Source organism: Loxodonta africana, chromosome 6 (assembly GCF_030014295.1).
Source record: "Loxodonta africana isolate mLoxAfr1 chromosome 6, mLoxAfr1.hap2, whole genome shotgun sequence".
Classification (NCBI taxonomy): domain Eukaryota; kingdom Metazoa; phylum Chordata; class Mammalia; order Proboscidea; family Elephantidae; genus Loxodonta; species Loxodonta africana.
This window is the reverse complement of record NC_087347.1, coordinates 73716181-73732404: the sequence shown is the minus strand read 5'-3', so window position 1 is coordinate 73732404 and position 16224 is coordinate 73716181. Positions and strand designations below refer to the sequence as shown.

Below are 16224 nucleotides of genomic sequence, written 5' to 3'. Positions count from 1 at the left end.
TGTCTAGCCCAAAGCACCATGACCAAGTGAATGTCACCTTTAGCTCAACGTCTCCCAGAGAGTGGAGGAATTGAGCATCATGTATAATCTGGGTGCACAAAGCCTCCCATCACCCGGGAGCCCCAGCCAGTGTGTTAAACGAGATGGAGATGCAGCAACTGTACCACAACCACCAGGTCCTTAGCTCTATGGCTAAACATCCAAAACTGCCATGCCAGTAACTGCTTTGGGACAGCTTCAGTGGGAAATAGACTTTTAGAAGACTCTTAAGGACTTCTTCCATCTCTACTGGGAAAAAGAAAGGGTTTCCAGGGACTTCCCAAGCCCAAGCAGAAGAGAACCTCCACAGGTCACTCTTCGCCGAATCTTATTTGCCATGGTCCAGACCGTTGAGTCGGTGGAATCGATAATAATGATGATTATGACCATAAAGATGACACTGAAGCAAATGAGCGTTAAGAGAGCAAAGGCATCTTTTCCTCTGGGTGAAGTCAAAGTTGCAAGATATTCCTGAAAGCATCTCTAGAATCCTTTCCCCTCAGACACTCCTTAAAGCAGTCAGCATTAAGTACCTGCCTGTATAAATATTCTGATATATTTTTGGGTTATTATTCATAGACTCCCTTGCCAGAACAAGAAGGGCCAACTGTTGGAACAGTGGGAACTTTTGAACTGATGAGCTCCAAAGATTTAGCATACCAGATGACGATTTATGACTGGGAACTCTTCAACTGTGTGCATGAGGTAAGGTGCCCAAATGAGTGCATGAGTAGGTACAGTCACAATCCTGGATGAAGCCTACTGAATTGCTCAACTGTAAATGTGTGCTGCAATATGGAGACCGCACGGCGATTCTGGTGAACACTGAGTTTATTAACAAAGCCTGTTACAAGCTCTTTGGGTGTGGAAGAAAAATCCTTATGATTTACAGCATGCTATGTCTTCCTAAGTATATTAAGCCAATAATACCTAGTTCATATTTATATAGTTAGCAAGTCTCAGTGTTGGCCCCTTAAATCACTAGTACAAGTTGAATTCTGGTCAGTGATTATATTCACATTTGCTGATCATTAAAGCACTGTCTTGATAAATAGAGAAGCCTATCTGATTTGATTTAAAATAAAAATAAGTTAAATTGTTTTCCTTTATCTTTTCTAGCTGGAGCTAATCTACCACACATTTGGAAGGCATAATTTTAAAAAGACCACAGCAAACTTGGATTTGTTCCTGAGGAGATTTAATGAAATTCAGTTTTGGGTTGTCACTGAGATTTGCCTTTGTTCCCAGCTCAGCAAGCGTGTTCAGCTCTTAAAAAAATTTATTAAGATAGCAGCCCAGTAAGTATCTTTATCTTGGGAAGAAAAAAAATTTTGAGCTATGGTTTCTTAGACTGCATCTTTAAACAAACAAACAAAAAAGGATATAGGAACTACTTTTGCACAAGGACCAGACACAGGGGCTCAAACTTTTGTAAAAGATAAATTTTTCGAGCGTTTGTAATATTTGGCATCAATATATAAATTAACATCTCACAGCACTGATGCTGGAGTCAAAATCGTGATCTCTTTTTGCTCTGAACTACTTGCATTTTTTTTTTTTTTTTTTGCCTCCTCCTTCAGCAAACAAAGTTCTCTTGTACAAAGTTCTGCAAAAAATGCTCTTGAAGTCAGCGTCCAACGCAACACATTCTCGCCAGTAGAGGGCAGTAGAACATGCATGTACAACAGCACGTTGGATTTAACCAGAAAAAAATCCACAAAATGCATAAAGACGAGCTAACCTGGTACAGGGAAGTCATCTCCATAAACATCAGAAAAATCAAGCATCTTATAAATATTCTATTTAACAGCACTTCATGGGAAACAATTTATTTACTGCAGGGGCCAGTTAGATTTCCCCCGACATGAATTAATCTTCTCTTACTATTTAGATATGCCTGACAACCTCCTGTTTACTTCCATGTTTTTGGTATCACCACAATGCTAAAAATAAAATGCTAAATGCGGCCTGTGGCTGTGAGACTTCTTTCCTTTCTAAATGCAGGGAGCTCTAGCACAAGAAGGTTGGGAGTGCAAGTGACCCCCAGCGAGGCAATTTTCTTGAGCCAGTTTAGATTCCATACGGAGTCTGATTTCCAGGGCTAAACAAAGAAGTAAATGCTGCTTGACGTTTTATAGATACCAGCTTGCCAAGTGCCTTGAATTATTGTGCCAAAAATTTGAGGGTTCAACAGAATCCCCAAATCCTTTGGCTTCAAATGCTTCGAAAATATTTCTTAATTTGGAAAAGCTGGCTAGTTGAAGAAAGATTTGCTAAAATGTTGCTTATGGATTTCTGATTCGTTGTGTAGCCACTTTCTCTAAGAATCTGGCCGGGCTTGTTGCAAGGGACAAATGCCTTCACATATCTGGATTGAGATGATTATGGAAACTGTGACAGCGTGTGCTTTCCCGTTATAAGGAACATATTCTCTCTTCACCTTAGCCTGGCAGTGCTAAGTATAACAAGGAGGAGAGAGAGGCAGTCTGCACACAAATGTGGGAGGTCAGATATCCCTTTCCAGCCTAATCCTGTTATTTTTACCAGGGGAACAAACTGGTTCAAACCCCTGCTGAGAATTTGCATGTTGTCTAACAAGTTCCCAGGCGATGCTAATGCTGCTGGTTAGGCACCAATTCCGAGACCCACTAGTAGAGCAGTGGTTCTGGATTTTTATTATACTTAAGAATCACCTGGGGATCTTGTTACAAACGTCGATTCTGATTCAGTATATCTGAGGCAGAAATGCAAATTCTCAGCAGGGGTTCAAACCGGAACGAACCAGTTCGAAGCCCTGATTTTTACAGAGGAGGCATAGAAGAGCCTTTCAAAAACTCAGGACTTTTTAAAAAAATGTCTTTGCCCTTCTTAACTCTTTGCCTTCTGATTACGTGAATGAGTAGGTGGACCTGGCCTTGGGTATAAATTGGTTTATGTTATCTAACCATTCTCAAGCCCCGTGCTGAACCATGCCGTCCTTTACTGGAGCTATTTCCGCAGCCCAGCTGGAGAAGATTGTGGACTTTAATAAGCCTGAGATTTGCAAGAATGAGATCTAAAGCTAGCGGCAGTAGCATCTCTTTTACATGATATTTTTAGAGAACGTCAACCTATTCTATGTACGCTCTTTATCTTCCCTAGAACTTTGTGAATTTGGGGGGCCAGGTGTTAGTATCCTTTTTTTGCAGATGAGGAGACTGAAGCATAGAGAAATTCCGCGACTTACCAGGATGATCAAGTTAGTTGGTAACAGGGCAGCTACCGAAAAGGCAACTCTACAACTAGTGTGTATTCTTTCAAGATCACACACACACAGACAAAGGCAAGCACATGTACGTGATCATACGCACTGCCTGCAACCCCAGAAGTCCCTTAAATAATTTTCAGTCCCTGACCTAAGAGCCATTTGCCCCCTCTCAGGGAAGGTTTGCTTGCTTTCTCACCACTGGGGTCAGACACGCTTTAGTTTCTCTGAAACTCATTTTTCCATTTTCACAGAGACAATTTCAGAATCACTGATCGCCACCTTTGCAAGGAGACCATGGGCATCAAACACAACAATTTAATTAGCCTTTAACAAAAATGTTAATCCCAACAGGATTTAATTATGATTCAGTCAACTTGGGTAAACACATTGATTTGGGGTGAGGATTTGCACTTATTACAAAATGAATCCTTCTTTTCTTTTTTCAGGGAGCTGGTATGAAGAAGTTGGGGTTCCTTTCTTTTCTTTTTTTAATTTAAACCAAGTACCTGGGCTATACCGTGCCATTCTAGTAAGAATTTCTGATCTTGCTCCACATGTCTTTTCCCCAGCTATATAGTCATATGAGCTAGTGTGGCATAAATACAGATTTAAAAGGGTGTAATTTTGGTCAATTGTTTAGCTTAATTCTCAGTTTTAAAACTCATTTAAAACGAATGCCCAGCCTGCAAGGGTTCATGCCTTGTAAGTTGATATTTTTCAACAAAGTAGAAGCATTATTCATGGCAGATAGCCATGGTAGCTGCAACAACACTGACTTCCTTGGCCCCTCTTACACTGCTCCGGGAGGTGTCCACCTCCAGGCTAAAGGTCTAGAACTCTCCAAGGTCATCTTGCTCTCTCTTCCCATTTCATGCGATGTGTCCCTTCAGGTCCAACAAGGCTTTTAGCAAGCTTTGGGCTTTATAGTAACAATCCCTCGGGAGGTGTCTTTAAATTCCTTCTCAAAACCTGAACCTAGATGTCCAAAACCATCACCTTTCTAAAATTACAGTGAGAAATCAAATGGCAGAACGTGGTTACCCAAGTGGAACTATACAGTACATTAAATCTATCATTGCCTGTTCTCATAAAGGAGGGCTGACGAATACCAATGACTATCAGAAAATAGAGCTCTAATTTTTTATCTCACTCAAAAGTGGCATTTTACTTAAACATGAGCCTCTTGTGTTTCAGCTGTAAAGAGTACAAAAACCTGAATTCCTTTTTTGCCATCGTCATGGGACTAAGTAACGTTGCTGTGAGCCGCCTGGCACTAACGTGGGAGGTAAGCTTCAGCTGAGATCCAGCTGTGACTTTCGCCTTACGAATAAAAATCCAGGCTCACCAGTGAGCTTTTTGTAGAAATATCACTCACACTGGTATAACAATAGACAAGGTGGGACACTTTGAGGGAAGTGACCTGTCTTCTTTTTCCAGTTGCCTCAGAGTGTGAATTTAAAAAGGTGTTGTCCTTTTGTGTGTGTGCGTCCGTGTGTGTCCGTGTGTGTGTGTGTCGGGGGGAAGGTGTTTTAGCTTCTCAACCTATATAATGTAAATAATAATAAGTCCCCTTCCTAGGTATAACATGAAGGAGCAACACTGCTTTGGATGCCTTCAAAGGCTTTGCTCATAGATTCTATTGTTCTGTGAAATGTCTGCTTATTGCCTTTGCAGTCCGCCTTATCTGTAATTACAAGGAGGTGGCCTGGTGGTACAGTGGTTAAGCACTCAGCTGCTAACCAAAAGTTGGCAATTCAAACCCACTGGCAGCTCTGCAGGAGAAGAAGACCTGGCAATCTGCTTCCATTAAGATTACACCTAGGAAACCCTGTGGGGCAGTTCTACTCTGTCCTGTAGGGTTGCTATGAGTCAGAATCAACTGTACAGCAATTTTTTTTTTTTTTTTTAGCACTAAGGTACCCTGGTGGTGCAGTCATTAAGAGCTACAGCTGCCAACCAAAAGGTTGACGGTTTGAATCCACCAGCTGCTCCTTGGAAACCCTATGGGGCAGTTCTGCTCTGTCCTGTAGGGGTGCTATGGGTTGGAATCGACTTGACAGCACACAACAACAACATAATTACAAGAAGACAGAAGATCCATATTTATCTAAGTAGTCATTTTACTCCTGGGAGAATTAGCCAGGAGGACAACTGTTTGGCCTGGCTGAGGAACTAAGTGGCTTTTAACTGTCTGGCAGACCTCCCCATATGGAGGAACAACGGTTGGCTAACATTCAGTTTGGGCCAAAAGTTATGCAGGTGTGTGGTGAATTTCTGTAGCAAATGTGACTAGTGGCTTGCTGATTATTGGTTATGTTATTCATGCTGGAGAACGTCTTCATTTATCATTTGCTAAATATTCAAAATGTGCCTGATCCTTTAAATGTGTTATATCACTGAAGAAATGCTCATCTCTAACAGAACACGCACACAGAAATAGACTCTTACTAAAAAAAAAAAAAAAGTATTTGTAAGGGGGACACAGAAAAGAGCAAAGAGTATATAAAAGAATTCACTTTTCAGTGGTGCTTAAAGATAGCTGTTTACATCTATAAATGTTTTCCTCGAAACTGTTTTCTTCCCCACTTCCCTCTTGAAACTCTTTTCTTTCTCTGACCCTCCTAAATGTTTCCATTGTTTATAGGGCAGGCCCTCACAAGTCCTTCTGTCTTGGGTTTCTCTTAAAATTCCAGGCAGAAGCAGCACACAGCAGCTCATCTCCTGAATATAGGAATGAGGGAATTGGTGAGGCCTGCGTGCAACGCAGCTGTGTCATCTTCCAGCTAGTAAAAGAACGGAGTTCATACTCCAATAAATCAAGCAATGAGACTGTATTGCAGTCCCCCCCGCCGCCCCCCACATCTTGTAGCCCAAGGCTCTTGGAATCTCTGGAGACTGAGGGGTCCCTCCCAGATAGTCTGCTTTCCACAACCTGCCTCCAGCTTCTAATCCCCTGTAGTGTTTGGGGAAATTGAGAGAAGATATGAAGCCTCCTGGGGGTCCAGGAAAGCCAGGAGTAGTACAGCAGCCAGACACTGACACCATAACATGTGGGAATCACTTATCTGATCCCCTTTCCTGGCCTAGAGAGCAAAACAGGTGTCCTTGTGATGCAATGGTTAAGTGCTGAACTACTAACTGAAAGGATATTGGTTCAACCCCACCCAGTGCTTCTGTGGGAAAAAGACCTGGTGATCTGCTGTTGCAAAGATTACAGCCAAGAAAATCCTATAGGGCATTTTACTCTGTCACATGGGGTCACTATGAGTCAAAAATCAACTCATCAGCACACAACAATCACAAGAGCGGAGAAGTTCTGTCAGCAAAGAGAGATAATCAGCCAGCTCCTTAGTTTCACCATGAATAGGAGTATCTCAGTCTATGAGCTTCTCTCAGTCTCTGAGCTTCTATTATCATCATTGTATTTTGCTAAAAGAGAAGATTAACCTTTCATCATTTCTAAGCCCTTGTTTTATAAGGTGAAATGTAATTATATAATTGTATGAACAGCTTCTATTCATAAGTGTCTTTGATTTTGGTATATCCACCTGCATTTGCTGAGAGCCTCCCAGGAGCTTCCCACACAACTCCAATGAGTACCATGATGGCTACTCATGAATTCATGGTGGCTCCTTGCTGCAAGGAACTATGGAAAATGTGTGAAACTGTCAGTGAACAAAACAGTATACGGAGTTAAACTGAATGGTGAAGAGAATGATTCAAAATAGAAGGGAAAGGTCAACCTGGGCTGAAGCAAATCGGAGTGATAATCTGGAAGGTTCCTCAGCCTCAGCACTGTTGACATCTCAGGCTGGAAAATTCTTTGTTGTGGGGGGCCATCCTGTGCTTTGTAGGATGCTGAGTCTCAACCCACTGAATACCAGGTAGCACCACCCCCACCCAGTTGTGACAACCAAAAATATCCACAGACATTGCCAAATGTCCCCTGGGGGTGGTGGGAAAATTGCCCTCAGCTGAGAACCACTGCTCTGGAGGAATGGGGTGTGGATAGAAAATGATATTGAGACATGACAATTTTTTATTACAATTGGACCTACCTGAATAAAGAGAACTAAAGTGACAGAGGTTAAACGAACAGTATAGTTTATTCCTAATTTTAAAAATGGACTATGTACCTCAAAAGCAATAGGCCAACCTGGTGATTTGGATACTCCTAAGAACCTTGTGTCTTTTGCTGCCTTATCCCAGCTTTCATACCTTTATGCATCCCTCTAAGTAAAGATACTAGCTTTCCCTGAAGCCTAACTTGACAGTAGGTTCTTAGGCCGTCAGTTTGAAGGACCCGTAAGATACATAGTTCCTTGGAACAAAATAAGATTCTTTATAAATGTTTAAATGGGAATATGACAAACTGATTCAGACAGGAGAGAAAAAAGAGGAGGACAGAAGTTTTCCATGGATTGCAGAGACGTAATTAGTGAAGGTGTCCCTGGGTGGTGCAAATGGTAAACACTTGACTACCAACCAAAAGGTTGGTGGTTCAAACCAGGGCTTCAAACCAGTTCCTTCCAGTTTGAATCCCTCCTGAGAATTTGAATTTCTAACAAGTTCCCTGCTGAGAATTTGCATTTCCACCCCAGATATACTGAATCAGAATCTACATTTTAACAAAATCCCCAGGTGATTCTTATGTATAACTTCCTGGGAACTTATTAGAAATGCAAGCCCTGGTTTGAACCCACTCAGAGGCACCTCAGAAGAAAGGCCTAGTGATCTGCTCCTGAAAGGTCACAGCCTTGAAAACCCTGTGGAGCACTTCTACTCTACACAAATAGGGTCCCCATGAGCCAGAGTCCTTTGATGACAACTCGTTAATTAAAGAATCAGTTGTTGAAGTCAGACTTCGTTGTGTGAAGCAGAGTTGAGCTAGGAATCTCTTGAGGCCCATGATAGGGTCAATACTTCGATTGTCTCAGAATGAAAAACATCATCATGCTACCCTATCTTGGTTTAGCCCTTTGAGAAAAATTCAACTTTCCTAGAAACTCAGGACCTAAGCAAAGTGGGAGCCAGTAGATAGAAAGATGATTGAGTATTGACCTACTGGTGTAGATGTGTGGCTACAGGAAATGGTGTTGAATCATGTGCTAAAATATCCACAGGAAAGATTAATAAATTAATAGAGCTATTGAATTTTATATTGCAGCAGGGCAGAGAAATCATGTGGGAGAAATGCTTGTGTAGAAAAGCCTCATATAAGAAAGGCCTTAGAAAAGGAGGTAGGTAAGATGAATTACAGAAGCTCTGATGATAATCAGCTGTGTGACTTTAGGCACATCATTTCAGCTCTGAGACATAATCTCTCCCATCTGTAAACAGAACAGAGATTGCATCTATTCGAAGAAGTATTTAATTATGCACCTACTATGTGCCCAGCACTGTTCTAGATACTGAGGATACATCAGGAAACAGAACTGGCAGAAATCCTTGTCCTCAGTCGCTTACCTCGTAAAGAAGGAAGAGGGTAGGAATAGATTGTTTCTGAAGCTCTCTTAGTGCCACTGTTCTTTTGTGTACATTCCTGATTGTAGGAATCAGAGAGTTTAAACAAACAAACAAACAAAAGAATTCCAGACACTTGTAGTCTGGGGAACGCAGCCCTCTTTATGAATCATCCAGCTCAGGAAACATGATAAAAGCAGTGAGACCAAAGCATTTGTAGTTACTTTTGGTTCAACTAGGTTTAGACTTTTAAAGAGCTCTCTGTATTCCAGAAGATTCTTCTCAAATGATAAAAGAGATTATAGTCCACTCTGTCTCAGAGATGTTTGATTAAGAGCCAAAGGAAATACGTTTCTCCTAGAAATCGTAACGCGTGCTCCATCTCCAGATATTGAATCTGACATATGCGTGTGCCATTTTCATTTCATTAACAGAAACTGCCAAGCAAGTTCAAGAAGTTCTATGCAGAGTTTGAAAGTTTAATGGTAAGTGACAGTGGCTTTTTTATTCTGTTCACTGTCTGTATTAATCCAATTTCTGATTAACTGAATTGAAGTTCTCATTTCAGAAATTTTATCTGTCCTTGTATGACTTTAAGAAGTTTATGATCCCATTTTAGTGCTGCTAAAACAAGCATGTCTGACTAATGAATGGCACCCTCAGGAACTAACTTAAAGAGGACTTATGTCCCACATAAGGTCAATTTGTGTAACTAAGAAAAGCACCATAATAGGACCCTTTCCATCTAGCACGGGTTGGCTATGGGTTTGAAGCTGCATTTCCATTGGCTTACCAGAATTGTTTTTCCCCATCGGCTGGGAGGTGTTAACAGACAGAAAAGGAGTAGAACTTGGCAGGAGTGATGGGAAGGTTTCAGAGAGGGGCAAGTCAGGACTGGCTGTGCAAGGCAGAGGGAAAGGTGAGCCACGCTTCCAGGCCTGGGACTTTAGGAGGCATCAGGAGAAGATGAATTTCCTGGCTTAAGTTTGTGTACACATTTCCTATTCACTTTTGGAGAGAATCTCTTCCCTTTGCCCTTGTATCAAATCTCTCTTTCCAATGAAAAAAGAAACAAAAAGCAAATTATGTTCATGCCATACCTGAAGTTATTTTAAAACACAAATCATTGTGTTTAACTAAGTCTACCTTTCTTTTGCAGCTACACATGATTCAAATTTACTAAATGACAAGGCTGGGTATACCAGGAGGTAGGGGGTAGTGTGTGTGTCAATGGTCATTAACCAGCATCTCTGTTTCTCTTAAGGATCCTTCAAGAAACCACAGAGCGTACAGGTTGACAGTAGCTAAACTGGAGCCTCCTCTCATCCCCTTCATGCCTTTGCTCATTAAAGGTAATCCTACAAAAACACACAGGCCAAGCAGGGGGATGGGAATTTGGGGGAGAAAGTGAGCAGTCACCTCATTTGATGGATCTCTTCGTCAAGAATGATACCATGCTTCTACCTTCATCGGCTCCTTCAGCCCTGAATTTTCTAAAAGGGTTGGGAAGATTATTGGAGGAGCAAGGATCCATGATATGGAAGACTTGTTAGTGAAACAGAGGGTTAGTTTAGAAAATTTTACTAATCTCATGTAAAGTGATTTAGAAAGTTAAACACCTAACATAAAAGGAACTATTAACAGCCTTTTTCACTTGCAGTGTTATGCAAATCCACCAGCATAATCTAATGGAGCTATTGTGCTTTCTTAGTATGACATATTTCGGTTAGTGATTAGAATGTGGCTTTTATTTCTATACAGATATGACATTTACTCATGAGGGGAACAAGACGTTCACTGACAATCTAGTAAACTTTGAAAAAATGGTACGTACAGTATTATAACCTTAACCGCAATGTGTTTTTAAAATAAAATCGGGATTTGTACTAATAAAGGAAATCATTTCCATATATGCTGCCAGGTTAAAAAAGTGGTTACACATAAAGGAGTTTTGAAATATTTGGTTCAAATTGGCTACCTATTTTACTCTGTCAGTTCGCTTTTGTGAAATTGAATAGTATTTGTGCTGTGGCTCACAGCAGCAGCTAGCTTTTATGCTATGTGCTTCGTCCCTGGTTGCCTGTTGCTAAAATGCATGAATGTTCCAGAATGACTTCCATGTTGTTGTTTCATTGTGAGGTTGGTGAAGCTAGACTGCCCCAGGATGCCTTTGAAACAGGGCTTCGAACCAATTCAGTCATGGCCAACTAAGTGAATTCGGAACAGACCCGAATTTTTACAATTTGGGTGATCCAGTAAGGTAATCAGAATGGGAAAAAATTATGGGTCTAAGCCCTAAAACGGGAGACTTGGAAGTGGTGTAGTGAGCTCTTTCAGGAGCCTGATGTGTGAGACTGGATTATTGGTGGGACTGTGGAAAGTGACGCACCTTCAAAGTGGCGCAGTCAGCTGCCATCTTTGAGCAGAACACCGCTGTTTCCAAATCTGCGCATAATACAATGGGCAAGAAAGATTTGGTTGCTATGCAACGTGTACACTGCCCTTGTTTTCTAAGCAGGAGATTAAGTTTCTAGCAGAGCTTCAACCTGTAATTTTTCCTGTTCTGGTTACCTTACTGGGTTAACCCAAATTCTAAAAATTCGAGTCTATACTGGGTTTGCTTCCTCAGCCAGGACTGAGCTGCGAAGAACCAGTTCAAATCCCTGCTTTGAAATGTTTACCTGCCGAGCCTGGCTTTAGTACATGTAGGTAAAAGGCAACTGTATACCAAAAAAACCAAACCCGTTGCCATTGAGTCAATTCCAACTGATAGCAACCCTATAGGACAGAGTAGAACTGCCTCATAGGGTTTCCAAGGAGTGCCTGATGGATTCAAACTGCCGACCTTTTGGTTAGCAGCTGTAGCTCTTAGCCACTACACCAGCAGATTTTTATTATGAAATATTAATCTAAATGGGTAGTGCTTATCCCAGTAAAGTTCACCCAAGTTCAGAGAGAAAACTTGAAAATCTTTATAGCCAAAAAAAGTTTTTAACCAATAGATGTGGAACTGGCACATATTCAGTATTTTCCTGACCTCCCCGCAACCAAAAGAGAAAAAGAAAAAGAAAAAAGGCAATGTTATGTGGCATTAGTTACTTTGCAGTTTATTTTCTTATCCTCCTGAGGCAATAATAGCAGGTCATGCCAAAAGCTTTCTTTAGCTACATAGCGCATGCTAATGAAATGATGCTTTGTCTTCTGAATGCTTTGGTTGCAGTCATGATGGCTGGGGTGGCTACAGTGTTTGTCTTCGTGTGGGTGAGCATCTGCCCGGGGTTATGGTTTGCAGCGGTGAATGTGGTACTGGGGAAAAACCTCAGGGTTTGGAGTTCAGAAGACACAAGGTTCAATTCTCCGCTTCTTCACTTTATGGCTGTACCTTAACATCTCTGTAGGTCAGTTTCCTCAATAGAAAATGGCAGTAACGCCTGTTCCATCTAACTCTTGAGATTGTTGGTAGGTCCATGGTACATAATAAGTATTCCTGTAAGCCATAAAGTGTTATGGAATTCTTACCAGAAAACCATTACTCTAATTGTTTCTTAAAACTGAGCTAGTCTGTGTGACTCCAGGAGAATTTGAAACACCCTGCGGTAATCCCGTAAGGATCAGCACCATTCGGCTTTAGGAATGAGTTTATTGCAAACCCCAGCCTGTTAAAGAAGTACAGCTATTGCTGGACACTAGGTCCCATGTCTTAAGCTTCTTAGGAAATAGCACATGAGTATACGCTCCTCAAAGACACTGTATACCAGAGGGCAGATATTTTCTCAGCAGTTTTCCCTCCTACCAGGGCCGGGGCGTGAACATCTCTATTATTGTAACAGTTTTTTTAATCAAAGTAAAAAACATTCTTTGCTTACTTTCTAGCATGGAGACTTAAACAGTATGTCCCTGATTTCTCAAAGCAAAACTTGTGTTCCAAAAATTGTTTGCCAGATAAAATGAAAGACTTAGCAAAAGACCCTTCCAGATCACTTATGCAGAAATGAAGACTAAGGTGTGACTAAGCCATCTATTTGACTACAAAATATACATGTGCACGGAGGTGTAGGAATCAGGGTTTTCTACACGGCTTGGAACCAGTTTGAACAAGTTCCTCCTGTTGGAACCCCTGCTGAGAATTGCCTTTCTAACAAGCTTCCTGCTAAGAATTTGCATTTCTAAAAAGTTCCCAGGAAGTTATACTTAAGAATCACCTGGAGATCTTGTTGAAATGTAAATTCTGATTCAGTATATCTGGGATGGAAATGCAAATTCTCAGTAGGGAACTTGTTAGAAATTCAAATTCTCAGCAGGGGCTCAAACGGGAAGAAACCAGTTCTAAGCCCTGGTTTTCTAAAGAGTTGACTGAGTTTTAGAACTTTTGATCATTAAAGTTGACTAAACAGAACGAACAAGAACGGCAACAGTGTGCAAAGCCAGCCATCTGTCAGGGAGGATGCAAGAAGTTTCATCGGGGTGTTCAGATCTTGGTGTCACATCCATAAGCTACAGAGGGAAAGTCAAGATCGTATTCAGAGGATAGTAGGAGAAACCCACCCCCGCCCCACCACCTTGTCTATGCTTCATGCCCACAGTTGTGGGTTCTTCTGTGCCTTGCAGTGAGACAAAATGTCCTTCACACCCTACTCTCAGAGAGAATACACTTTTGCTTAAAAACCAACTGAATAGTAAGGTAGCAGTTCAGTTGCAACAGTGAAAAACTAAATTAACAAATTAGGAGCCCTGGTGGTACAGTGGTTAAGCGGTTGGCTGCTAACTGAAAGGCTGGCACTTAGAACCCACTCAGCCACTTTGTAGGAGAAAGACCTGGCCATCTGCTTCCCTAAAGATTACAGCCAAGAAAACCCTATGGGGCAGTTCTGCTCTGTCGTGTGGGGTCACAATGAGTTGAAATGGACTAGAGGGCACCCAACAACGACAAATTAACAATGGTTTAAATAAGATAAGGGTTTGGGGTTTTTGTTTGTTTGTTTTTCCTCATTTGAAAGTTCACACTGGTATCCTGGCTCTGCCATGGGAAACTGTTAAGGTTCCAGGCTTCTCCCTTGCCATTCCACCACCCACAGGGTCCAAGATGGCTGACTACTACATCCCCATTCTGACCAGAGGCAAGAGTAAGGGAGACGGGGAGTGTATGCTTCTTTCCTGTAAGGACATGACTTGGAAGTTCACTCATCACGTTGCTTACATTTTATTGGCCAGAAACTTAGTCACATGAAAAGGTTAGAAAATGTAGCCTTCATTTTGGGTATTCATGTGCCCCACCAAAAACTTAGAGGGTTTTATTATGGTGAAAGAGAAGGGGAGAAAGGACATTCAATGAATACTGGTAGTTCTCTGCTTCAGCAACTTTATACATTTTGGTTCATTTGATATATCATACCAGTAGACAACATGATTTTAGAATTGTCCTGCCATGAGTTAGGTGCTACTAGAAAAAGAAATGGAACTTCAAAAAGATTTGCTTATGCCTTCCAAACCTGACTTTGACCAACCTGGCACTTGTTGCCAACTTTCCAACATTGTCTCCCCAGAAACCAGCCTACCTCTACCCCTATACCGCCACTGCTACCGCCTACACTTCCTCCCCCCAGTGTTGGCTGCATTTATTACTGTGTGTCTTGAGGAAGGATGTATCATCCTTTTCAGGTTAACATCAGTGTTGCATCCTAATCATTCAGTAGCAAAGCCAAGGTGGTGAGCAGAGCTGGCAGCCTTTGTGGCTGATAGGCTGTGTCCCCAGAGGGAGCCCCTGCCAGGGCAGGAGTCACTAGGGTATCCAGGAACACAGGCACCTTTTCTTGGTAGCAGCATTGCATAGTCATAGCAAACCACTGTTCCAAACCCTAAGTATTTTTATTTTGAACCTCTTCACCCTTGAGGGATGAAATGAGGATTAGAGAATTTATTGTGTAATGGTTTTTAGGATTTATGGGTATGAACAAAAGAGCATTCGCATTCTGATCCTTATGCCAAAAAAAAAAAAAAAAAGGAGGGGAGCAGGCATTCTTTCATTTGGGGGAACATAAAGGAGTATTCAAAAAAATGTTTGAATAAAGCCCTTAGTAGTTTCTATGGCATACATGAATATTTATCACATTTAGGAGGTACACTAGGAATGGATTAGAGGATAATATGCTGGCTAACGGCCACTATCCCAGGCCACAGAAAGCATGCTGATAGGCACAGTTGCTACTGTATTAGGAGGTTGATTCTATTCCAGACATACCCATATTAGGCTTATTTATTTATGACTATGATTTTTTTAAGCTGGTCATTTTATTTGGAATGAGAAGCATGGGGGAAACTTCTATACTTCTGGAGACATTAACAGCAGCTAATTCATTAAGGAAGAGAAATGTTTCAAATCATTTTGTTTTTGTAACACTAATAATGTTATTAGATAATTAGCAACAATATTTTTTACATCAGCAATAATGTTATCACAAGATTCATGAAGAAAGCACTGGATATGTTACTTCAAGCTATGGGAAGAAAAGTCTTCAAGTAAAAATCGAGATGCTTATATCCTCCCAAATCCCAGACCTCTTCAACACAAAGGAACTCCACAGGACTACTTAGAAAATTTACTTCTTTATATAGAATTTCTGGACCAGGCTAAATAAGAGCAGACCTTCTAAAAGAAGTGCTTCAAAGCAACACACTATGTGTACAGTGTCCAGGCAAGGGGTTTCACTAAGGAATATAAACAAATCCCCAAAGTGGCCCTTGGCCTTTAGGAGATTACATACGGTTGAAAAGATAAAGCAGAAACACTTTAACAGTTTTTCAGTATAATATTAAAATCAAAATATATAAAAACTAGTTCACAATAGTAATAAAACAGATGTCAGAAAGCAAAACAGATGTGTGCTAAATGGAAGCCTTTGTTTTTCTAGTTACCTCTTGTTCCATAAAATATGTGACTGACGTAAGAAAAATAGAGGGAAAGGTGACTTCAATGGAAAATAAAACCATGTTAAATGCAATAACGTAATATCGTAACTCCAAACTTGTTACCCAGAGCACCTGTCTGGCCTTATGTCACATGTCATTTCTGTGCTCAGTCCCCATGTTGACCAAATAGACTTCTTTCTGTGCCTTCCTGCCTCGGGGCCTTTGCTCTCTGGCTGATATCTTTGCCTGGAATCTTGCACCCTAGTCTTTATCTGCCTGGCTCCTTCTTAGCCCTCCTCTGAGTGGTCTTCCTTGACCACTTCTCTAACATTGATCCCCACCCACACCCCCACCAGTCTCTGTTAGACAACCGTGCCTTGATAGTTGGTTTCACGGTCTGAGATGATCTTCACTTGCCTCTTTGCTGTCTGTTCTCCCCACCAGAATGCCTGTACCAGGCATCTTGTCAGTTTTGTCCACTGATATCTTGCCAGCACACAAAAAGGTGCCTGGTACATAGTAAGTATGCAAGAAATACTGGTTGAATAAAAAGTGACCCAATTATATTC

General features: G+C 41.3%; 1 protein-coding gene across 1 annotated transcript in view; it reads left to right on the top strand.

Annotated features, from left to right (window-relative positions):
• Positions 1 to 16224, top strand: part of RAPGEF4 (Rap guanine nucleotide exchange factor 4) — a 153392-nt gene that overhangs the window by 125322 nt on the left and 11846 nt on the right. The window contains exons 20-25 of the mRNA XM_064286994.1: positions 619 to 744; positions 1159 to 1337; positions 4481 to 4571; positions 9184 to 9234; positions 10014 to 10101; positions 10511 to 10575. Coding sequence (XP_064143064.1) covers positions 619 to 744; positions 1159 to 1337; positions 4481 to 4571; positions 9184 to 9234; positions 10014 to 10101; positions 10511 to 10575 — 600 coding nt within the window. The remainder of the gene's footprint in view (positions 1 to 618; positions 745 to 1158; positions 1338 to 4480; positions 4572 to 9183; positions 9235 to 10013; positions 10102 to 10510; positions 10576 to 16224) is intronic.